Source organism: Carassius carassius, chromosome 18 (assembly GCF_963082965.1).
Source record: "Carassius carassius chromosome 18, fCarCar2.1, whole genome shotgun sequence".
Classification (NCBI taxonomy): Eukaryota; Metazoa; Chordata; class Actinopteri; order Cypriniformes; family Cyprinidae; genus Carassius; species Carassius carassius.
Genome location: NC_081772.1, coordinates 9766679 through 9791516, shown reverse-complemented (window position 1 = coordinate 9791516; position 24838 = coordinate 9766679). Strand labels below are relative to the sequence as shown.

Here is a 24838-nt window from a genome sequence, read left to right as displayed (position 1 = left end):
TTAAAGTTTTTTGAGTCCATCTTGATACTGTTAATTTTCATGGTTGAATGGTTTAATAGCCACTGAAACCAAGATTTTTGGTTCAGTTACAAGGAAATAATAAAAAAAATGCAATGTAAGATGCTTTCTATAAAAGCATATACAAAAGTGTTGCACACATGTGCTGAAGTCATCTGCCTGTGTCTTCTTATCTGATTGTTGTCGTTGGTGAAACCCCTCCTCCCGCCTCCCCCTGAGCGGGGCCCCGAGCCAGCCAGCAGCGCCAGACTGTAGTTCACTCGGCCTGGGGAGAGGAATCGAGAGTAGTGGCGTGCTTCTCCAGGACAAGACCATACAGTAAACCGATTCGGAATGGATACTCACGACACATATTTACATCTTCGTAAGTCGCCGTCTTTCTTCATTTCCTGTTGCTGCTCTTCTGTGTCATATTTTCACAATTGGCCGTTCTGTTTGACTAAAACGCGCATGCCGCGAAAGCGTTTAAACAACTTCGCTTATGCACTTCAGACAGATAATAGTCCCATCAGCCTGCGTGCGTTGACATCGGTCAGGTGATCGCGCCGCGATTTACAATGGTTGTTACTTTAATTGCGTTTATCTAATCGATCGCCTTTAAAGCACGCCTGTTGTGTCGGGATTATTATTTATTGAGTTTGAGATGGTTTCCAGTCTTGTATAGAATGTACACTTCTCATAGGAATGAGTGTGTGTATAGGCTTGTATTTCAGCGCAAACTTTGTATTTCCACGCTCGCGGCTTGTTTCAGGAGTGAGTGCGAATGACATGTTATTTTAGGCAAAGTCAAGGACAACTCCAACAAGTTGTGGTGTGACAGTGTTGAGTGTAAGTCATAAGACTCATTCATATAAAGAGTTGCCAATTTGTCACACCTAATCAAAGTGCTTGATGCTGTTAATCCAACTGACTTGACATTTTGAAGTCAAGATGTAATGAATTTAGTTATAATTATTATTTATATTAAAAACTTAACTGCAATACAATAGATTAGCACGTGTTATTGAATTATACACTGTTGGAAAATACAATTTAAGATATTTTCTTACAAGCTGGTTGACCAGCTTTCAAAGACCCCAAAAACCGTCTTAAGCTTGCATAACCACCTCGTAGCTGGTTCAAGATGGTTTACCAGCTTACACCATCTAACTGTGCGTTCACACCGCCGGCGTCGAGAGCGTCAAAAATCGCTCTTGCCGCTCTGCTCATGACGCTGCAGAAAGATTCGTGAGTGCACAGACGTTTTGACGTAGCTTATTTTGTATTTAAAGCGGCCGCAAGGCAAACAAGCTTGTGTTGGACTAACCACAAGGAGGGTAACGTTCTAAGTTAACCTCATTAAATATTGTTGTGGACGAAATATTAAGGTCCTTTACTTAAAATGAATAATCTCAGAGACCTTGGTCCACGTATCACTTTTAATTTATTTTTTATGTCCCTGTACGCAAACAGGGACACATCATAGATTATTGCAAACCCGAAACAGCAATAAACAACCTGTCCTCCATTGTGCTTGTGAACTAATGTGGTCGGAGCTGCGTTCTCTGGAACTTCTACGTTCCGATTGGTTGCTGCCCAACCGCGTCATAGCTCATTACCATAAAGTTGTCTTGATTTCAACTCTCCTCAACGCTCTCAACGGCCAAGTTGCGCCGCGCCGCTCCTCGCCGCTGTTCCCCAAGTATAGGTCTCTGCAGGAAAGTAATGGGAGTTACCAGATCAGGGTGTTTTTACACCATGATACCTGATTGGTTGACGTCATAGTGACGTTAGGTTTAGGGGTGGGTTTGGGATAGGGGGATCATTCAGATTGCATGATCTAGAAACACCCAGCAGTTTGAAAACACCCACAAGGTGATAAACGCCCACTTTTGCTCTGCAGAGACCCAAGTCTCGCTGGTCGACACCGGTTTACATTGAAAATGAATGACTTCCGGCCACTTTGACGCTCTCGACGCCGGCGGTGTGAACGCACAGTAATGAACAGCCGGAAACGGAATATTTGCATAATGCCGCCCAAATGTTCACGCAAAGAAAGAAGGCGTAACTTTTACACTCACTGTAGTATTGTTGGTGCTGCCCCTGCCATGTCGTGGAGATGCTGTGTTTCGTTGTGAAAGTGAAACTAATTTGTTTGGCTTTCCAAAAGAGGACACAACCAGAAATCAGTGGTTAAGTTGTATTTACAACACTGTTCCAGAACAGTTCAACCCAAATATTCAGATGTGTGCAGCGCATTTTACGGAGAACTGCTTCTTGAACCTGGGAGAGTAGCCTACAGTGCTGGGTGTGCACAAAGGTTGTTTCTATAACAAGTAAGTTTTTGTATTTAATAATTTGCCACTGACAATTTAAACATGAGTTTTGAGCAGTGTTGTTTGTTGTTTGTCGTTTCTCGTTTCTCCAATCACAAATGCAGATGTTTACGACGCACGATACACAACACAATGTGTGAAAAGACAGTTTGAGGCATTATAATCCATAATTATGTCCCCACTGGATGTAACAAATGGCTCGTTTATAATGGGCTTTATTGGTTTTGTCTCGTTGTGCTGGGAGATGGCATCACAGTATGATAAAGAGCATAATATTTCAGTCACATGCTTGAGCTAATCAGCCAATCACAACGCACTGGATAGCTGGCCAATCAGCGTACACCCTGCTTTTCAGAACGATGAGCTTTGTAAAAATTTACAGAAAGACGGGGCATAGAGGAGCAACAATAATGTACAGTATGTGGAAAATAATGTTTTTTTTTAAACCTTAAACCACATTTCATTACACCAAATAAACAAAATAATGTTCTTTTTAGCAATGTCATATGACCACTGTAAGCTGGATTTTCCTGCTGAGCAAGAATTCAGCCTACTGTATATATGCTTTAAAGGTAATATCAGATGTATTACACATTGTTGATGTATTTTTACTCCGGGCCAGGGTTTTGTAGTGCAAACACAAAAATAGTATATTATATTAAAAAATAGTGTAAAAGCTGTATTCAAGCATGATGAAATAAAAATGGGAAATAAGTGAATAAATATAGAGTTATACTGTAAACATATGATTTAGTCATGCGCCACCATAATTTTTTAATGTAAATGAAGGAATCATTGAGCCTTCACTCTCAGCTCTTTCTTGTTGTCATAGGTCTTCTGAGAAGTGCCTATAGCTGACAACATTCCACCGCCTTTAACAATGCAAACCCACTCTGCAAGTCCAAAGACACAGAAACAACATATACTGCAGTTGTTAGGCAGGAGTGGCTCGGAGGCTTTTGTTATTGTCAGCTGTACACATGCTTTCAAACTGCTCACAGTGGTTTTTGTAGATTTCCTATATGTGCTTTAAGCTTTCAACATACAGGTGGATCTTTATAAATTAGAATGTTGTAGAAAAGTTAATTTATTTCAGTAATTCAATTCAACTCTTGTATTAAATAAATTCAGTCCACACAGACTGAAGTAGAAAGTCTTTGTTTCTTTTAATTGTGATGATTTTGGCTTACATTTAACAAAAACCCACCAATTCTCAACGAATTAGAATGTGGTGACATGCCAATCAGCTAATCAACTCAAAACACCTGCAAAGGTTTCCTGAGCCTTCCGAATGGTCTCTCAGGCCCTGTCCACACGGACACGGGTATTTTTATACCCGTGACTTTTTTTACGCGGTCCGGCCTTTCGTCCACATGAAAACGCAGTTTCAGGGCACCGAAACCGAACATTTTTGACAACTACGGCCAGGGTGAGCATTTGTGTTGTCGTGTGGACAGTATAACCGGGGTTTTTGCCTTGCGACGTCAGAATGTGCGCCGTTATCCGCTGTGTTTGACGTCAGATTGTGTGCTGCTGACTGCTTTGGGTTATATCACCGCCTGCTGGTGTGGCATGCTCTTGACAGCGCTTGATAGCATGTTTTTGCGTTTTTATGTGGACGGGATTTTTTTTTTTTTAACGCAGGAGGAAAAACTACGGTTATAAAAATACCCGTGTCCGTGTGGACTAGGCCTCAGTTTGGATAACTAGGCTACACAATCATGGGGAAGACTGATAATCTGAAGACAATCATTGACACCCTTCACAAGGAGGGTAAGCCACAATCATTTATTACAAAAGAAGCTGGCTGTTCACAGAGTGCTGTATACAACTAGTGTTGCCAAAAGACCCAGTACTTCGGTACCAAGTCGGTACTAAAAAAATGAAAATGTCACGGTACCAGGATTCTTTAAGTACCGGTGGTACCGAGTACCTGGTCAACCCGGTTCTTGACGCATACAGTGCTATGATTTCAGAAAACGTGGTCGGAATCTCAAAATCCAGTCATGAAAATTAAACTTACATTTTAAAATGGACACTGCTACTGTGATACTGCTACTACTGTTGAAAAAATTAATAAAACTTTTTAAAGAAATAAATCGCACAATATTTCTTCCATGTTTTAATTTTAATAGCAAATCCCCTTTATTTACCAAAAAATAAAATGTGTTTAAATATCATTAATTAAAAGGCAAATTAAATTTGGGGGAAACTTGTTTATTGTTTTTCGTAATTATATTACTTGTATAAACACAATTGTAAATAAGTATAAAGAATGGCATTGGTTTAAGTTTTAGTGATAAAAAGTGTGGGGTTTTTTTTATTAGCATATTTTTGTGTTTTGCTTTGGGACTGAAATTTGTACCGAGAACCGTGGATTTTCACTGGTATCGGTACCGAATACTGAAATTTTGGTACCGTGACAACACTATATCCAACCATGTTAACATAAAGTTGAGTGGAAGGAAAAAGTGTGGAAGAAAAAGATGCACAACCAACTGAGAGAACCACAGCCTTATGAGGACTGTCAAGCAAAATCAATTAAAGAATTTGAGTGAAATTCACAAGGAATGGACCGAGGCTGGGGTCAAGGCATCAAGAGCCACCACACACAGATGTGTCGAGAAATTTGCTGAACGACAGACAGACAACGTCAGAGGCATCTTACCTGGGCTAAGGAGAAGAAGAACTGGACTGTTGCCCAGTGGTCCAAAGTCCTCTTTTCAGATGAGAGCAAGTTTTGTATTTCATTTGGTAACCAAGGTCCTAGAGTTTGGAGGAAGGGTGGAGAAGCTGATAGCCCAAGTTGCTTGAAGTCCAGTGTTAAGTTTCCACAGTCTGTGATGATCTGGGGTGCAATGTCATCTGCTGGTGTTGGTCCATTGTGTTTTTTGAAAACCAAAGTCACTGCTCCTGTTAACCAAGAAATTTTGGAGCACTTCATGCTTCCTCCTGCTGACCAGGTTTTTGAAGATGCTGATTTCATTTTGCAGCAGGATTTGGCACCTGCCCACACTGCCAAAAAGCACCAAAAGTTGGTTAAATGACCATGGTGTTGATGTGCTTGACTGGCCAGCAAACTCACCAGACCTGAACCCCATAGAGAATCTATGGGCTATTGTCAAGAGGAAAATGAGTAACAAGAGACCAAAAAATGTCATAGAAACCTGGGCTTCCATACCACCTCAGCAGTGCCACAAACTGATCACCTTCATGCCATGCCAAATTGAGGCAGTAATTAAAGGAGCCCCTAGTACCAAGTATTGAGTACAGTAAATGAACATACTTTCCAGAAGGCCAACAATTCACTAAAAATGTTTTTTTAATTGGTCTTATGAAGTATTCTAATTTGTTGAGATAGTGAATTGGTGGGTTTTTGTTAAATGTGAGCCAAAATCATAACAATTAAAAGAACCAAATACTTCAGTGTACATTGATTTTGTTTTAATACCCAAGTTTCACAATTTGAATTACTGAAATTAATTAACTTTTCCACAACATTCTAATTTATTGTGATGCACCTGTATGACTTACTGAGCACAATTGCCCTTTACATTCTTGGCTTGGAGAGTCAAAGAAGCCTAGCCAGGGGAAACAGAAGATATGTAGTCGATTGGTAAAAGAACATATTGGAAGGGTGAGTGTATGTATTCTTTTTGAAAATGTTTGCAAAAAGTGTCCTCATCATAACACTATTGGGGTGTAGGCCTATGTATTCTATCAATTAAAATTAAATGATTATTGACATTAGTCCCTTTTCACAGCAGTTTAACAATTCTTATGCACCGTCATAACCCTTGTGGTGCAGCTACTATAGCTGCTGTAGATAAAGTAACAGAGATGCTATTTTGTCCCTTAGCTCCTTGTTCTGGATTTATAGACATTCTAGGTTAAAGTAGACTAGGGCAAGGGTGGAAATCTATTTTGACCTACGGACGTGTTCATGTCCTGATTGCTTCTCAGAGGACATGGTGCTTTGAAATGTTAGATGTGGACCCACATCGTAGTAGCGGGTGAACTGTGTTCATGTGCTTGTCAACACGGGCGGAGAGTTGCGTCTTTGACCCTCAAAGTCAGCTGTTACACTAACATTCAGAAGAATCTTTACTGTCACTTCTGATCAGTTAATTGCATGTTTGCTGAAAAATATAAATTTCTTTAAAATAAATAAAATCTTACTGCCTTACTGAATCCTGAAAAAGGCACAAGTCAGTGTTTTCCAAATATTTTTCAATACAGAGAGCATTTCAAGATATAAACACACCTTAAAAACACCTTAAAATGTGGCATATTGGAGATTACACTTGTGGATATGGTATTTACCTACGAGAATTAATACATTTATAATACAAAATTCTTTATCAATATTTTTATCTGTATCAACAAACCTAAACCACACATCTTTTCAAAACAAAGAAAACTGAAAGAGAACTCTCCAAAGTTTCGAAAAGTTTTTTTTAGAATATGGCCCTGTATGTTGTCATAAAGGGAGGGATTCATTGTATGAACACTTCTCCAGGAAGATTCCGCACACATCAGCAAGCGTGAGAGCAATAGCTCGGCCATCAATGTGCTTCATTCGGGTTACGGAAGTCTTCTGGATCGAATTTATATTGCTGGATCTAATTTTTAGCCATATCTAATTTAAGTCAATAAAGTTTTTTTCTTGGTTTATTTATGTCAGTGTCACAGCTTGCAGGCGAGCGCAACACAAGAGCTTTGCATGTTCGTGACTCTTGCTCAGCCCATGGCTCAGCTACAACCGTATCGGTCTTTTATAAATCTGATCAAACTAAAGACACATCAGAAATGTGAAGGATGCAGTACTACTATATAGGTACTCAAGATTAACATGAGATGAAACTGTGTGTGTTATGTCCGCTTTAATGTGTAAGTTTATCAGAAGGATAAGTTACTTTAAAATATATTTCAGTGGCTGATCGTTTTTTTAGCAAAAGAAATGCACGAAGATAGAAAATCTAATACAGTTGTTTTGGTGATGAGGCTCCTAATATCTCTTTAGGCAGCTCCAATTGTGTCAATCTTCTGTGTGATCGTAATGCTCATCTCATTCAGAGACATCCATGTGGGGCATTGCTTTTATAGGATGACATATTAAAGAGGCTTTTTTAGATTCACCCTGAAGGCATTCTGTCATGAAGGCAGTCCTCTCCACTGTCTTTCAGTGAAACTGTAATGGCATCAGCATTGATGTATTGTAGGCTTTAGTAGAAAGTCTTCATCAATGCATCACTGTATTGAAATCTCTCAAAGCTTCTTTTTAATCTTTTTCTGCACAATTAATTTGGCTCAAAATTCCATTGACACTGACATGACCCACGCTGATATCTCAGTCAGTAAATAAAAAGTTGTAGTTATTTATCTTCATTATTTATTTGTTTTTCACTGCTGTTCAAAAGTTTGAGGTTTGTTGATTTTTTTTTTATCTCACCAAGGCTGCATTTATTTGATCAAAAATAGAGTAAAAACTGTAATATGTTGAAATATTAATTAAACTTTTAAATAACTGTTGATGGCAAAGCTGAATTTTCAACAGCCATTATGCCAGTGTTCAATGTCATATGATTCTTCAGAAATCATTCTAAAATGCTGATTTGCTGCTCAAGAAACATTTCTCATTATTACCAATGTTGAAAACTGCTTAATATTTTGGTGGAAACTGTGTGATACATTTTTTCAGATTTTTTTATGAATAAAAAGTTAAAAAGAACAGCATTTATTTGTCTCTTTTGATCAATTAAATGCATTCCTTTCAGAATAAATTGTATTAATTAAAAAACTCTAAATTTCTGAACATTATCTAAATATATATATTTTTTTCAGCATTTTTCTTTTTAGGTAAATTGTCTTTAAACTGTTCTTTGCTAATGTAGTACATTATGCAGCATGGCACAAACACAGGCAGTGTCTAAAGTTACAAGTGCATTAGATAATGAACACACAAGCAGGTGTGTGAGAGTGAGAGGAGGCTGCCAGGCTTGGCTGTGAACTGTGCGTGCATGTGTGAGAGAGCACGGCCATTGCCACTTCACTGCTGTAATAGTCTTATTGTGATATTATGGTAAATTATAGAATGTTATTGAAAATCAGATATACTGTAAATTTACAATTATATTAAAATCTAAAACACACACACTCAAGCTCACTTCATCTCTGGCCGTGCAACAGGTGGCCGGTTGGGCTGATAGATATGACTTTCTGAGCCTCTTTCCAGGCAGACTGCAGTCTGTGCAGAAGGAGTTTTGTCAAAGCTTGGAGAGAGGCTGATCTTTGTGGCAGTAAATGGTTCCTGCTGGATTCAATCGTTGATAATCCAAGTAATCCCTTTAACTAGCAGACTCCTCCCTGTGGATCCTCCTACTACAGCCGTCCTGTTTCACTCATATCCCATCTGTTCCATCAGCAGAGTGAGTCTTTGTTCGGACAGGTGCTCTACTGTGCCTGGTGAGATTTGGTCAAGTGGTGCTCGCAGTCATGTGGCATCCGGCAGCGTTGCCTCTTCACGGTCAGAGTCACAGCAGAGAGGGCGATCACTACAACAATCGTGAGTATCTGATAATAAGATACTCCTGTAATACTTAAGTTCCCAGGAATAACGTGGCTGATGCGTCCTAGGGGAAGATGAGAGAATCATGCTGTTGGAAACAACTGGAAGCAAGGTGTTGTTATTTTTAAGCAAGGGAATACACAGCTTACATTCATAACTGAAATTGGTTTGTTTTAACATTGCCAAATGAAAAAAAAAAATATTATTATTTTCAAACAGGTTTCCGGTTCTCTTTGTCTGCCATTTGTTGGAAAAATGGATAGTCCCACCCCAAAGTTGGAGACATGAGTATATTTTAACGTTGAAAAAATTATAATAGTCAGGTTGATTATGTCATATTTAATAATATATTTTGCTTAAATCTAGTTATGAATTTTATATATTTTTATATATGTGCTTTTTTTTTTACATTGCACATGGTGAAAGTTTGCTTAGGTTTAGATTTTTATTTTGTTTTATTGTATTAAACACTACAGTGTTTTTTGAAGTCTTATAATCACCAAGACTGCATTTAAAATTTATTTGATCAAAAGTACAGCAAACAATAATATTGTAAAATATTATTGTAATTTAAACTTGCCGCTTTTTTAAATATTTAAAAACCTAATTTATTCTTGTGATGTTAAAGCTGAATTGTAAACAGCAATTACTCCAATCTTCATTGTCACATGATCCTTCAGAATTTAATATCCTGTATGGTGCTTAATAAACATTTTTATTATTATTTATTATTACTGACAGCTTAATATTTCTTTGATGAATAGAAAGCTTAAAACTACTATATATTATGTGTGTATGTATATATATATATATATATATATATATATATATATATATATATATATATATATGTATATATATATGTGTGTGTGTGTGTGTGTGTGTGTGTGTGTGTGTGTGTGTGTGTGTTGAATTTACACTATTGATTAGACAGTTGCTTGGCATGTCATCATGGCTTGTGTGTAATTAATCTGTTACCTCTGCTCTCAGCCATTGGCAGTGAGAGTACTTGGCAAAGCTATGTTCTCTAATGCTGTTCAGCTGTTATAGATCAGGGTAAGGTAGCACTGGAGTATTGTGGATATTTTAGGAAGGTCTGGTTGGATCAGTCTATTTCAGTATATCCCTATATATCTCACACACTCACTGTACTTCACCCCCTAGCTGCTTTGCTTTTCTTCTGTTTCTCTCTAACAATAGTTCTGTTGAGCAGGGAACTACACTGCGACCAAAATGGTCGCATATGCGAACTTTTAAAATGCCATTGCGACCCTAATTTTTATGGGGTCGCTAATGTATCACTGATTATTTTTGTACCTTGTGTGTTATGCTCTGATTTAATATGAGCATTTATTTAAACAGAAATGTGTATTTTTAAGAATACGTTTTATAACGTGCTCAGAGCATTCAACACATCGAGTTGGCTTGCCAATTTAAACATTCAAAAGAGTTTAAAGCATTCAAACACAAGATGCGGGAAAGCTGAACTGAGTATCTGGTTACTCGCGCACTGTGCTCAGTGCGCACGAGAGAGCCACATCTCACGGACAGCAACACTGAACCGAGCTCTCGTTCAGGACGTTCACGTCCTCCTGCACCTGAATGAACAAATACAAATCGCAGTTTAAACAAACAGAAAAAAAAATTGCGAAAGAGCTCAATTCAGCACCGCGGTTTTCTGGTGTTCAGGGCGCATGCAGAGACACAGCTCAAAGTCTTCTTGCTTTTGTACCGACAACATATACATACAAAGTATGTCAAAATACCCGTCTTTGAAAGTGTGTTCGAAAAAGTCTGTGGTATGTCTTAAGTTAAAGTAAAGAGTTGAGAAAGAAATCGGATGTGTATCATTGGATGCGTTCTTTGTCTCCTAAAGTGACCGCGCCTAATTTACTAGCTCTGCTGTCAGTGTCTTTAATGTATGAAAATGAAAGTAAATCACTCACTGCTCTTGACTGAATTACTGTGAAGACTGATCTGTGAAATATTGTACACAAAAATTCTTCATACTGTAGACTACCAGTGAAATTGATTTTCATTTTGGTTTGACTGTGTATTTTATTTTACAGTGAAGACTATGCAGTGCTATTTTAAATTAGTTTTTGGACACCTACAAACTTAAAAAACGTAAACATTGTTTAAATAACACAAATAAATAAATAGAATGAACATACAGTACAAATTAAACAATTTCAAACAGGGCCCACTGTACAACCTGCACCAGGGCCCCTCTAACCCCAGCTGCGGCCCTGGGTTAAGGTACCAAGACGGAGCAATGCACTGTGTGTACTGTAAGAAATAAAACAAGAAGACATGTGGTTTAAAAGATGTCAAGTAAAATAAAAAGCACATCTGTATGCAATAGTTTCATTATTGTTCATTATTATCCAGAGTGGCTTCCTATAAATAATTTGTGCGACCAAATCATGTTTTGCGCCAGTAACTGAAAAAGTTAGTAGCGCAAGTGCCACCAGTGGAAAAGGTTAATGTAGTTCCCTGACTGTTGAGGGTCATTTTTTTGTGGTTGGGTATGTGTAAATACTTGGACTGACAAGGACAAACTCCTATTTGATCACACAATAGTAATCGCTGACAGAAGTTGTTGTCACCGATTTACGGTCGCTCCTGTTGTTCTTTCTGTTTCCATCTTTCTTTTGAGAGGCGTCAGTGTTGACAAAACAAATAAAACGTGCACAATACAGACATTTGGAAGTGAGCCTGCATGAAATTTTGCATGTATGTCTCTTTCTTCAAATTAATATTACGTAAAAGATTACATTTACACTGGAGTACATCTAGGGGTCTTTAATATAACATATATATGATGTTTTGGAAAGTACAGCTGAAACATACATTACAAGTATGTGGACATGCCTTAACAGATATGCCTAGGCATCTTAATTCTAGTGATGACAAATCTTAAAGGGATAGTTCACCTAAAAATGTAATTTCTGTCATCATTTTCTCAACCTAATGTCTGTCTAAAGTTGTATAGCTTTCTTTTTTCTTTGGAACACAGAAGAAACTGTATTTGACCATACTCTATTTATTGCACCAAAATTCGTTAATACTTTACCATATTTAAGGATGGATTAATTTGATCAGTTTATTATTCATGCAACAATACATAACTAAAATAACTTTGTCTAGTGCTCTTATGAAAGTTTATAGCATGATTTGTGAAAATGTAACTATACTGAAAGACATAGCAAAGACTTCTTCATGGCTAGTTTTTTCGTATTTCCTTCCATTCTGTAAACTGCTTTTTTTGATTGCTGTCTTTTGTGCTGGCAAAGCAGTGTTGCCAGATATTGCTACTGAATCAAACAGCGATAGTTTTTATACCAGGGACACTTGCAAACTTAATTATACGTGTCATGCAGGCATTCTTATGAGAAGTTTAACAGCAAATTAGTCATTCAGAGAACAAAATTTATTCCAGACCTTGGTGGTCTGCTTGCAGGCACGAGCATGTTGTTAGGCAATATGGCGGATGTAAACAGTGGCGATGGTATTGGAGCAAACTGCATTATTGTGTGTGCTTGTGTAATATTTTGTTCCAGAAAATTGCATTTAGAAAGTTGTTATTGTTGTACTGCCTATATAGTTTTAATTGCACCTGGAAACTATGTGTTTTGAAGTTATGCAAAAATGTAACTGAAAACATCTTTTGAAGGTCTTTGTTCATTGATGAGATTATTTTTAGACAGTTTTTCAAAATTGTACAATATGTTTGATATAAACACTACAGACAGAGCCTCCCCCCTCTTTATTCATTTATTTATAAAAAAAAAAAATCTCCCTCTTTTGTTGAGGTTACTCATGGTTATGTGGTTATGTGGGTTCTCACATGCAGCTGCTGTTAGATCCCATTTGTAACCTAAAATCTAATCTCATTTGGTAACACTTTTTTGTGTGCAGTTGTTGCCTTAAGGAACTTAAGTAAAAGTGCTTTCTTGTATCACATTCAACTAGTTTAAAACGCTGAGTTAAGATGAAAGGATCAATTTTCTTTTTATGTTTTGATTAAGACAGCTGATTTCAAATATTCCAAAATTATGTGAAAGTGGTGTATTCTGAAAGTGGCGTTTACATGTATTGGGGTGGATTTTTGTGACTTTTTCTGTTTCTAATTCTCTCTTGCCTCTCTTGGAAGAAACTTTACATTGATCCTCCGTTAAACCTTCAAGCTCAGTTTCAGGAGTTTTGGAACATAACTTGTTGTCTCTTTTAATTTGCAGGATTGTTAAGCTAGCTAGTAGTGTGACCCTTAATCAGAATTTTTTTTACAGAATCTTGTTTTCTTTTCTTTCTTTTTTTGCAACAGGAGAGAATATTATTCTATGCACCACTGTTCAAAAGTTTGGGTTTAGTAAGATAGTTTTTTATGAAATTGTTCATTTTATTTAGCAAAGATATATTAGGTTGATCAAAAGTTACACTTTTACATTTCCAGACCTGCTAACCTGTTCACATTTTTCGTAGCGGGTACATATTTTGACTTAAAAAGTACGCTGGTACGATTTGTCACTCTAAACTATGCAAAAACCTGGTTACGCCTTGTACACGCACAGTACTTAAATCATCTGCTGTGGTTTATTTGTTTTCATATAGTCCTAATATTAGGGCTTTTAGTCAAAAAGTGTGTGCACTTGGATATTGTTTAGTAAATATATTTAAATTATATATAAAAATTGATATATTTGCACTAGAGCTGCATGATAAATCGTTAGAAGATCGCAACCTCGATTCAAGAATCATTAAAAAAAAACGATGATTCATTTAGTAATGAAACAAGTGAAGTATTCATGAATGGCATTAAATCATTAATTCAAACCACTTTTTTGTAATTTTAATATTAACAATTGGTGTACTATATATATTTTAAATGCATATAAATTATGTATTTGATATTATGCAGCACCTGAAAATAGTCTTATTGGAAGTTACCTAGCTGGGACTATTTTCAGGCGCTGCGTAATATCACTGCATCTGCTGCACCCATGGTACGGCAGCAAAGTTCCTTGATTATTACGCTGGAATGAGAGTATAGTTCCTAGCCATATCAGCCTAGAAAATCACAATTTAGTACATGATGTAACTACAGAAGAGTCAAGTTATAAACAGGACAAAATATACAAAGACTTTGGTCATTTTTGAGTGAGATGCTAACGGTCTAATCAGATTCAATGATCTATGCTAAGCTAAGCTAAAAGTGCTCCCACCAGATCTGGAGATCGTCTGAATGGATTCAAAAACAGTAAAACAGTAGGGGAGTTGAAAAATGAGCCTATTTTTAAAACAAAGTAGTGTTCCTTTAAAGTGTTTTAGAATCTGTAACCGTTCAGTTCATTTTAATAAACGAGGTCTGGTGGAACACAGTTACTTCAAAACTCTTGTGCAATGTTCATTGGAACAGTCCCTGCTGATCGTTACATTGTGACATTAACAGGGGTCATCAAATGTAAGATGTCACAAACATTACTCAGGTTTTTTTTAAACCAGTTCACTTCAGTGCCACAGAATATCAGCTGTCATATGATCACGATATGATAGGATGTTTTGCAGCTTAACATTTCCTGTCAAGTTTGTTTCCAAATTTCAACATATCGACCCAGTCAGCATTTTTCTGATGTCCAGTTTCAGACAGTAATATTTAGTGTACAGTATTAGATGTCTATATGTTTATCTGTCTGTCTGTCCTTATTTTACTTCACTTTTTTGTGTGAATATAAAGCAGTTGTCAGCATAAGTTATTTTATGTGTGTGTGATGCACGTGACAAAATGTGCTTGTTTTGAACAGAGTGAAACAGAGGTTACTACAGGACACACTCAGAGTGCATGCCTGGTTCACTGAATGATGTCTCTTCACTTGATAGTCCTCTATTATTCTTTAGTATTCATTCTCTCTTACCTTTTCAAACACTGACTTTGTCATCCACTTAAAGCAGTTATAGGCCTTAGATTTTTTTTTTTGCACCAGAACACACACTCAAACACATGAGTCCTTCAAAAACAGAAAAACCCCTTTCAATAGTTACAGTGTAAGACAGATGTCAATACTGCCATACAAAAGTAAACATATCCCAGACCTCCTGCGGCCTGCATGAGTCCAGCTCATTTTTACCTTTGTCAGCGATTCTGGGGACATGCATTATTTCAGCAGTTCTGATAAGAAAAACATGAGCTTGTGTGTCTTTTTACATTTGTGTGTGTGTGTAGCATGTAATTAATGTTTATTCATTTAACGAATGGTGAATGAGATGTTTAGGTGGTAAAGATAAGATTATTACCAGCTATAAAGTTTACTTTGCTTGTGTAGGTTAATTATTCACATAGAAACACAGCATGTGCTGATAAAGTAGTTTATGATATGGCTGATTAAGTGGTGTTTGTAAGGATTATGGGCATATGGCATTAATAAGGGTTGATTTAATGTCAGGGTGCTCTCTGTGGCAGACTGGGATAGAGTGGGACAGTGTTCATCACTTCTACCCCCTTCCAATCTTTTTGTGTCTGTTGCCCTTCCCACAACCCCTGTCTTTTTGACAGGTTGGTTGAAAATATTTGTCAGTGATGAGAAGAGGGTTTAGTGATAAATTATCAGATTTCAACTTCGTTTAGGATGGAAATAAGTGATTCAAGAGATTATGATTTTCACGCATTGTGTGTTTGTCTGCGTGTGTATGTGTGTTTGTCTGTGTTGTTCCAGCCAATAATATGCTCCTAAATCTGAAAAGCTAAATCTCAAAACTTACTTTTGGGGGTGTTGTGTTATTTAGTATTATACAATAAACAATAAAATCTAGTTTATTGCAAGTTTATGTATTTTGACTTTTGGAGTCACATTCAATATTGTTAAATGCAAATTTTTTCTTAGCAATTAGAGTTAAAATGAATGAATTCTAAAAAAATATATATTATAATAAAATAATAATTGTGTCCTTTTCTTTTGTAAATTTTAAATGGCACACACTCTTTATGTTCTTCATGTCACTTTCCAATCTGTTATTATTCAAGCTTTGTATTACTAATTGCAGAATAATTTCCATCTTCTGTTCATTGAAACTGAACACATCTATAACAGTTTATGTCTGTGATTGTGTCCGCACTGACCTGTGGGATTTCATGTGGTCTCTGCTGAATTTGATAGCAGTCTACCAAAGGCTGCACTTTGCTCCCAGACAGCTGTACAAAGGTCATGTTCACTGCCGAGAGTCATTGTGAAATCCTGATGAATGTCTGGCACAAGGACCATCTCTGAAGAATAAGATCTGAATTATCCACTAAATGTTGATGCATCTAAACAACTTTTATTTTAGACCTAATGAAATGCAAATCTTTTTGTTTTGTTTAAAATTTTAAAGTCAAAATAAAACTGAAACTTTGGAGTAAAAGGTTAGAGGCATATATTCTGGGGGAGCCTTAATGTCCTTCTGTATGTTGGTATTGATTTGATCGTGAACATTATTTTTTCGATATTAGGAATAATTTTTTTCACTGTCAAATTAAGCTCTGTATAAAGATGCAGTACCAAATCCATAAAGATTCTGTGTAACGGCCTTGTTTCAGCCTTAGGCAGTCTGTCTTAAGCATTGAACTTGTGTGGTCTGTTTTAAATGCAATGGATCAGGTGGGCCATTTGAGGATAGGCAGACACGTGGACCACTGTATGACCATATTTCTGCCCCACCAAAGGCATCTTGGCCATCTGCCACAAAAATCCCCTTTCTGCCCAGAGTCTGGGACACACACACATGTACCAGCTTGGAAGAATACAGCCATTGCCAACTGTTTGTTTATAACATACTACAGTGTTTAAGTGCTGAAATTCATGTATAGGCCCGTTAATAAACAGTAAATCCTGGATTTGTTTAATTTTAAGTAAAAGAAACGGCAGGATAGGGAATTATATTACAAAAGAAGCTAGTTTCAGACACTTATAGGGTGTGTCTCCCTACACACAGAAAAAAAACTGGGGCAGTACCCATTAAAAAGGTACTAATATGTACACTTTAGGTTCTTATATGTACTTTTAAAGTACTAAAATTTAACTTTAAGGTAATATGTACTATTTTGGAGTAAATAGGTGCTAAGATGTACCTTTAGGGTACTGGCCCATTGACAGCCCTGTACCTTTTTTCCTCAGTGTATACAAACTTCTCATTTGGCAGGTTTATGTGGTTCATGCTACATTTCCCATCATTCTCAGCACGAGAATGATAAAAAATGTAGATGACTTAAGAGATAAATTTAAAAATCCTTATTTTTGCATATTATGTATTTTAGTGTTTAGCTTTATAGTCATTTAGTAATATATGAGAGTTTAAAAAATATATATGAATGCACTATTTTGACTGCTAAACTGAAATTGATGATTGTCCATTGTCTTGTAGCACTCTGCGGTCTCTTTCTTTTCATTTGCTAAAATAATTTCAGCTCAATGTAACATTATGTCCTTTTATTTATTTGGTAAGCAGCCATATATTTACGTTGGACTCAAATCCCCTCCTCTTTATGTTGAGTTCTTGATCACCCTGTCTGGGTTTATTTTGCAATAATACATTAGCAGTATATTGAAATAACCTGCAAGAGATTAACAGTTACAGTCACCAGAATATCTGATCAAATCACTGCTTTTTGTGTTGCACATTTTAATAAAGCAACCTCTTGAAGCTTTATTCATGTTAATTTAATCATTTAATTTGATCTTCATTTTGATGAATGATGAAATGAGATAAAGGATTGCAACACTATCAATATTGGCAAAAAAGTGCAACCTTTGCTCTGTGTGTGTCCTTGTACTACGTTAGATAGATTATATGTGTTTGTGCTGGTACAAACTACCATTACCAGGTACTTGTATGTAGCACTCCATCAGCTGCTGACTGAATGGTAAAAGCAGCAGGGCTTAATGCATTCTCTAAGTGAAGTGCCCTCTTACATTTACTCAAAAAACATATTTTTCATTACACATTTTAGGCCTTAATAAAGGAGGTAATTGATGTTCTGCAAAGGCACACGTTTCCACAGTTACAAGATGTTCCTGTGCGCACATACCTACCCTGTTCTCTGACGTCTGTACATGCTAAATAAAAACACAGGTTGTCATGACAAATTCATATAGACCTGTCACACTGACCTTTCTGATTGATTTTATACATTACAGGTCATAGGTTTGGAATAATTTCGAATAATTCAGTAAATTTTGTGAAGCATCCATGTGTCAATGATCCCTGATGTCACCAGCAGTCATTTTAGTATTACATTTTAATTGGTATTATCTTGTCTCATATTTATCTTTCTTTTTGTCTATTCACAGACACTAGTGTTCTTAATTCGCCTCCCTCTCAGCCGCCACCCCTAAGCTCCATGGTGGGTCATCCGTCCGTCATCAGTTCGTCCCGCCCACTACAGCCTCCCATGAGCACCCTGGGCTCATCCATGAATGGCCTGGCCTCACCCTACTCAGTCATTGCCCCGTCTCTGGGCTCACCATCCATGTCCTTGCCCTCTACACCAAGTATGGGCTTTAACACTCTCAGTAGCCCGCAGGTAAGAAGTTTCCCATAATTCAGTGCTCTCTTGGACTGACACCAACTGAAAGCAAAGTCTGTCCTGCAAACTGAAATGTTGAGCTTTCTCATAAATAAAAATTTTCCTATTGACAATACCCTTTAAAAGGTTACTAATATGTGACCCTAGAGCACAAAACCAGTCTTAAGTCGCTGGGGTATGTTTGTAGCAATACCCAAATATACATTGAATGGGTCAAAATTATAGATTTTAGATGGCCAAAAACCATTAGGATATTAAGTAAAGATCATGTTCCTTGGAGATATTTTGTAAATTTCTTACTGTAAATATATTAAAACTTAATTTTTGATTAGTAAAATGCATTGCTAAGAACTTCATCTGAACAACTTTAAAGGTCATTTTCTCACAATTTAGATTTTTTTGCACCCTCAGATTCCAGATATTCAAATAGTTGTATCTCAGCCAAAACTTGTCCTATCCTAACCATACATCAACGGAAAGCCTATTTATTAAGCATTCAGATAATTTACAAATCTCAATTTCAAAAATGTTTACACTTTTGACTGGTTTAGTGGTCCTGGGTCACATATGTACCTTTTAAGTACTAATATGTACCATTTTTACAGGGAAGTGAGGTACAAAGATGTACTTTTTAGCTTTTGTACTTTAGGGAACCGACCCAGTGACAGCTTTGTTTTCCTTTATTTTTTAAGGGTGTAAGGGTTGCCCTGGTGTTAAAAGAGGTCATCTTATGTGTGTCTGTATGTGTGTCTCATTTCTCCCTGGAGGCCAGAGAAAGCCATTGACTCAGACAAATGTTTCAGGCTTTTATTCCAATGAAAGGACATCAATAACTATGAGCTTACAGTATATGGGCATATGGGGCAAGTAAGTGTGTGTGTGTGTGTGTGTGTGTGTGTGTTCTGACATACAGGGTCTACTTGAAATTATATTGAAATGAAAGGAAAATGTGTTAAATCTTGTAATGCTGGTAGCATGCACCTTTAGCCGTGCCTGGTGTTTCTTTTTCTGAAATCCTTTACATGGGTGTTTCTTTTTTTGATCCCGAGTTGATGTAATGTTCCCAAAATAAAGGAAAAAAGACTCAAATTAAAATAAAATAACATGTATTAAAATATATTAGACTTTTTAAAACACACTATTGTGTGAAAATGGGTTTTTACTTGTTACAGTAACAGAATTTAAAGAAAATTCAAGGTAAATATCAGAAAGTTTTGTTTTGTTATGTTTTTATGTTTTTATTTCTATAAAACTTTGGTTTTTCATCATTTTAATATTAAACGTGTGTGAGTTAGTTGCCAAAGCAAATTTTCTTATTTTCATTTAGGTTTCTAATTTTAATTTTTGGTTTTTCCTCTTAAATTTGTACTAGCAGGATTATTATTCAGCTTTATTTCATTGTAGAAGTATAGTTTTAATTAACAATAAAACTCTATCAAACATTTGAGATATGATGGAATTTATGTTGTGAAAGGTGAGTGGAGTTTATTTTTTTAAACTCCACAAAAGAAGCAGCCAAATACAAACCCAAATCAACAGACAAACATATATGCCAGTAATTCACTCAAAATAAGGCTCACTGAAACACATTCCGGATTTGACATGCTTGCTTTATGCCTGAGGTATGACCATGTACTGCCCCCTTCAGGCTTAATGGAGTAGTGCAGAAAACAGTATGTGATGGAAAATTGTGAATTGTTCTGAGAGGGAAAGAGACACAAATATCCCCTCCCATTTGTCTACAAAAGTCTACTCCTGGTTGCACTGTTTGATAAGCTGTTTCCGTCTCTCCTCACATCATCTTCACATCTCCTCACATCTCTCAATTGCTCTGCATCTGACCGCAAAGAACTCCAGAGGGTGGTGAAAACTGCTCAATGGATCACCGGCACCCAGTTAACTTCCATTGAGAACATTTATCATGAGCGCTGTCTGGGCAGGGCAAGAAACATCATCAAGGATTCCTCTCACCCTAACCATGGATGGACTTTTCCCCCTCCTTCCTTCCGGCAGACATTAAAGGAGCCTACGCTCTCGCACTAGTGGGCTCAGAAAGAGCTTCTTTCCCGAGGCTGTGACACTTCTGAACGCCACACCACCAATCTAACCTGCACCTGCTCTTTTACTGCACTGGTCACAGTACTTTACATACATGTATTTGCACTACTCATATTTTGCACAGACTGCACACTATCCTAGCTATTACTGGAAACTGTCTAAAGTTGTTACTGTACAAAGCACAGTAAACCATTTCTATAAAAATATCATTGAACTACTGTTATTTTGCATATAATACATTGTTAAACAATACTTTTGCACACTCCTCCAACTGTATTTATTACCAGTGTTCTCACGTTGCTGCTGTTCATAATGTGTATATAATCCTACTTTGCTCTGTTCATAATGTACATACAATCCCTACATTGCATTCCTATTAATATTCTGTTTATACTCTGCTCAATACTGTATATAGCAACTCCACTGTACATTCTGTATATCATAGCTTCACTTACTCTGCACTTTTATGTATACAAAACACTATATCCTTGCACTTCTGGTTAGATGCTAAGTGCATTTCATTAGCTCTGTACTTGTACTCTGCATAATGACAATAAAGTTGAATCTAATCTCTTCCTTTCGTACAGATGAACTCTTTAAATGTGAATAACTCAGAAGACATCAAGCCTCCACCAGGATTGGCTCCGCTGAGCAACATGAGCAGCTATCAGTGCACCAGCCCTGGATCCCTCTCCAAACACCTCTGTGCCATCTGTGGCGACCGATCTTCAGGTACAACAACACAGGGATGGTGTTATGTTAGGTGTTGCATTCGGTTTTAGTTTGGAAGTTAATGCAAGATACATCTCCATCTCGTCTGAGGTTCAGTATGGTTGTGTTTGCAGGGAAGCACTATGGTGTCTACAGTTGTGAAGGTTGCAAAGGCTTCTTTAAGAGGACCATCCGAAAAGACTTGACCTACACATGTCGAGACTGTAAAGAGTGTTTGATCGACAAACGCCAGCGCAACCGTTGCCAGTATTGTCGCTACCAGAAGTGCCTAGCAATGGGCATGAAACGGGAAGGTTTGTATTTGCATGTTCTGTATCCATAATTCAATGATTTTTTAATTGCCTTTGATCTGCTGATGGGTTTTGTTTTTTGCTGCCTTTGTGGTCAGAAGATATTTTAAGCGTTCTAACATTATGCTTTAATATTACTCTAAATAAAATTATATATAATATACATTATATGATATAGTATTTCTATATAACCTTATATAACTGCTTTATAATAGAATACATTATATTGTACAAGTGTTTTCTTACAGTATCTAAAATATACTTTTAAATAAAGTAAAATAGATTTTAATATAACAGATAAAGGTAATATAAAAAATATGAGATTTCTTAAATATTGTTTAAATGTGCCATAAGTCATTACAATGATTTATAATGTACTCATTTACTCTGCTCTGCTGGACCCCATAGCGGTGCAGGAAGAGAGGCAGCGTGGGAGGGAAAAAGGTGATAATGATGTGGAATCGACGAGCAGTTTTAATGAAGACATGCCTGTGGATAAGATTCTGGATGCAGAACTTGCAGTCGAACCTAAGACTGAGACATACACAGAGAACAGTCCTGGCAACTCAGTAAGACAAAGATATTAAGATTATTCAAATACAATTTACACAGTACATACATGCTGAATCTTTGAGAAAGTAACAACTTAAATAATCTCTCTCGTTCTTTCACTTTCCTCTTTTTCATTGGGTCTCCTTCTCCAGACAAATGACCCAGTCACTAATATCTGCCACGCAGCTGACAAGCAGCTGTTTACTCTTGTGGAGTGGGCCAAGAGAATACCTAATTTCTCAGATCTGCCTCTGGATGATCAGGTCATTTTGCTTCGAGCAGGTATAAGACACTCATAAGTCTATACACATGTGTAAACATATATAGATATAGACCGGGGTGGCCGACGTCCTGGAGAGCCACAGTCCTGCAGACTTCAGCTCCAACCCTCATCAAACACACCTGAACAAGCTAATAAAGGTCTAAGGATTACTAGAAAGCAGCAGACAGGTGAGATTTTATTAAGGTTGGAGCACAACTCTTCAGGACTGTGGCTCTCCAGAACCACTGATATAGACAAATAATAATAATAATAATAATTTTTGAAGACTGATTTTATCTGTTGAAATGGCTGACTTTGTCTTACAAAGCACAGCTATACTAAAATTATAAAACCTATGATTAAACAGGAACCAGTTTCATCAGCATAATCGTCCATGCTAGGCCTCTGTGAAGTGATATGATATAATAATGCGATACTGATAAAATACATATTTTGCCTTTATTTTGAAATCATAACTAAAGTAGTAACATAAAAATAAATAAATATATATATATATATATATATATATATATATATATATAGAGAGAGAGAGAGAGAGAGAGAGAGAGAGAGAGAGAGAGAGAGAGAGAGAGAGATTTATATATAACTTTTAGTTTTAGTGATTAAAATACATAAACATCTTCATTTCAGTTAGCTGCCAAGGCAACAATTATTTTTAAAGTATTAAAGTATTTTAACGTTAGAGTTTTCATCTATCATTGGCATTTTTTTTTATTTGATTTCAGGTTTATTTGATTTCAATTTCTAAAATCTTTTTAATAGTTTTAGTTTTGGCCAGTCACTCCATGTTAAAGGGTCAGGCAGAACTGTGTTGATAATGTAAGTGGGAATGCTGACCTCTGCTGGTCAAACTTTTCACATGCACTCTGCAGAACATCATAAAGACTTGCTAATAAAGATTACTGTGTTGAATTAAGACACGGGGAGAGATAGTCATGTAATTTATGTAATTAATGTCATTTTTCTTCTAACAGGATGGAACGAGCTCCTCATTGCTTCCTTCTCTCATCGCTCAATCACAGTTAAAGATGGCATCTTGCTGGGCACAGGCCTCCATGTCCACAGGAGCAGTGCTCACAGTGCAGGTGTGGGCTCCATCTTTAACAGGTGAGTCTTTCTACCTGCAACACCTGTGAATTAATAAACAGCTCGTGTGTTTAGAGAAAGATCAGAAAATATGTGTCATCTTTATTTTTATTACAACTATTGTGTTCAAGGGAAAGCTTTGTTGTGTGTGTTTGTGTGGCAGGGTTTTGACTGAGCTGGTGTCTAAAATGAAGGATATGCAGATGGATAAGACCGAACTAGGCTGCCTTAGAGCCATCGTCCTCTTCAATCCTGGTGTGTTGAGCACTTACATTTTTATATGCTTGTCTGCAGCATAGATAAACTAAGTTATTTTGTTTCATTTAAAGTTTTGTAATATAATATAATTAAAGGAATCGTTCCACCATTATTTACAAACCAATTTTTATTTTTATTTTTTCCTGGCATGCTCCTGGCGTGATGATAAATTGTGAAGACCTTTATTGGTTTTATCTTATAAAGCACATCTAATATTATATAATTAAAAACCCAAGTTAAAGAGAAAACCTGTATTTTGTAATATAATATAATATATGTAGTAGTTAAAGAATGCCTTTAAATGCCTTTATGAACCGCAAAATGGAAGGTTAATAGATTAGAAGTAAAGATATGTTAGATGTTTTGATATGCTGAGTACGGTATATTTATAATCATGCAGATTGTCTCTTCTCGTAGATTCTAAAGGCTTGTCCAACCCAGCGGATGTAGAGGCACTGAGGGAGAAAGTTTACGCCTCACTGGAGACCTATACTAAACACAAGTACCCTGACCAGCCTGGCAGGTACAGTCATGTACATGTTTATTCGTTAAATACTGATCAAATCTGTGGCACATACTCAAGTTCACCTGCTATCCTGCTCCCTGCCTGCTTTACAGGTTTGCTAAACTTCTGTTGCGTCTTCCTGCCCTACGATCCATTGGACTTAAGTGTTTGGAGCACCTGTTTTTCTTCAAGCTGATTGGAGACACACCCATAGACACTTTCTTGATGGAGATGCTCGAAGCACCCCATCAGATCACGTGACATGACTTCCAACGGACCATTTTTTGTACATATTCTCATGTAACTAATATAATAACGAACTTGATGGAAGGTATTGCAGTTTTCTGCATATTTTAAACCATGCACAAATTATAATTCTTTAAGAAAGAAAAAAGTCTGGAAGGGAAAAAAGAGGAGCAAGTCTGAACATATGCAGATTAAATTTGTATTGGTATGGTTTTGAAAAATGTTGTGAATGTAAATAGCTAATATTAGGTATCTACTGTTTTAAAGAAAAAAAATATTTTATCCAAGGAATGTTTATCAAATCCAAACAATAATTTCTAAAATGAAGTTTAGAATTCTGTTCAAATAAATATTTAAATATTTAAATA

At 36.7% G+C, this 24838-nt stretch overlaps 1 protein-coding gene across 2 annotated transcripts; it reads left to right on the top strand.

Moving 5' to 3' along the window:
• Positions 1-230: 230 nt before the first annotated feature.
• On the top strand, positions 231-24838 carry LOC132092329 (retinoic acid receptor RXR-gamma-B). Of its 2 annotated transcripts, none has more exons than XM_059498508.1 (10): positions 231-382; positions 18225-18457; positions 21106-21250; positions 21364-21543; positions 21949-22109; positions 22245-22374; positions 23350-23482; positions 23625-23716; positions 24137-24242; positions 24338-24838. In XM_059498508.1, the coding sequence occupies exons 1-10, from the start codon at positions 352-354 to the stop codon at positions 24483-24485; spliced, it is 1359 nt and encodes a 452-aa protein (XP_059354491.1). In that variant the 5' UTR covers positions 231-351; the 3' UTR covers positions 24486-24838. The 2 variants fall into 2 exon arrangements, with proteins under 2 accessions (XP_059354491.1, XP_059354490.1); XM_059498507.1 differs by lacking the exon at positions 231-382 and adding an exon at positions 8741-8898.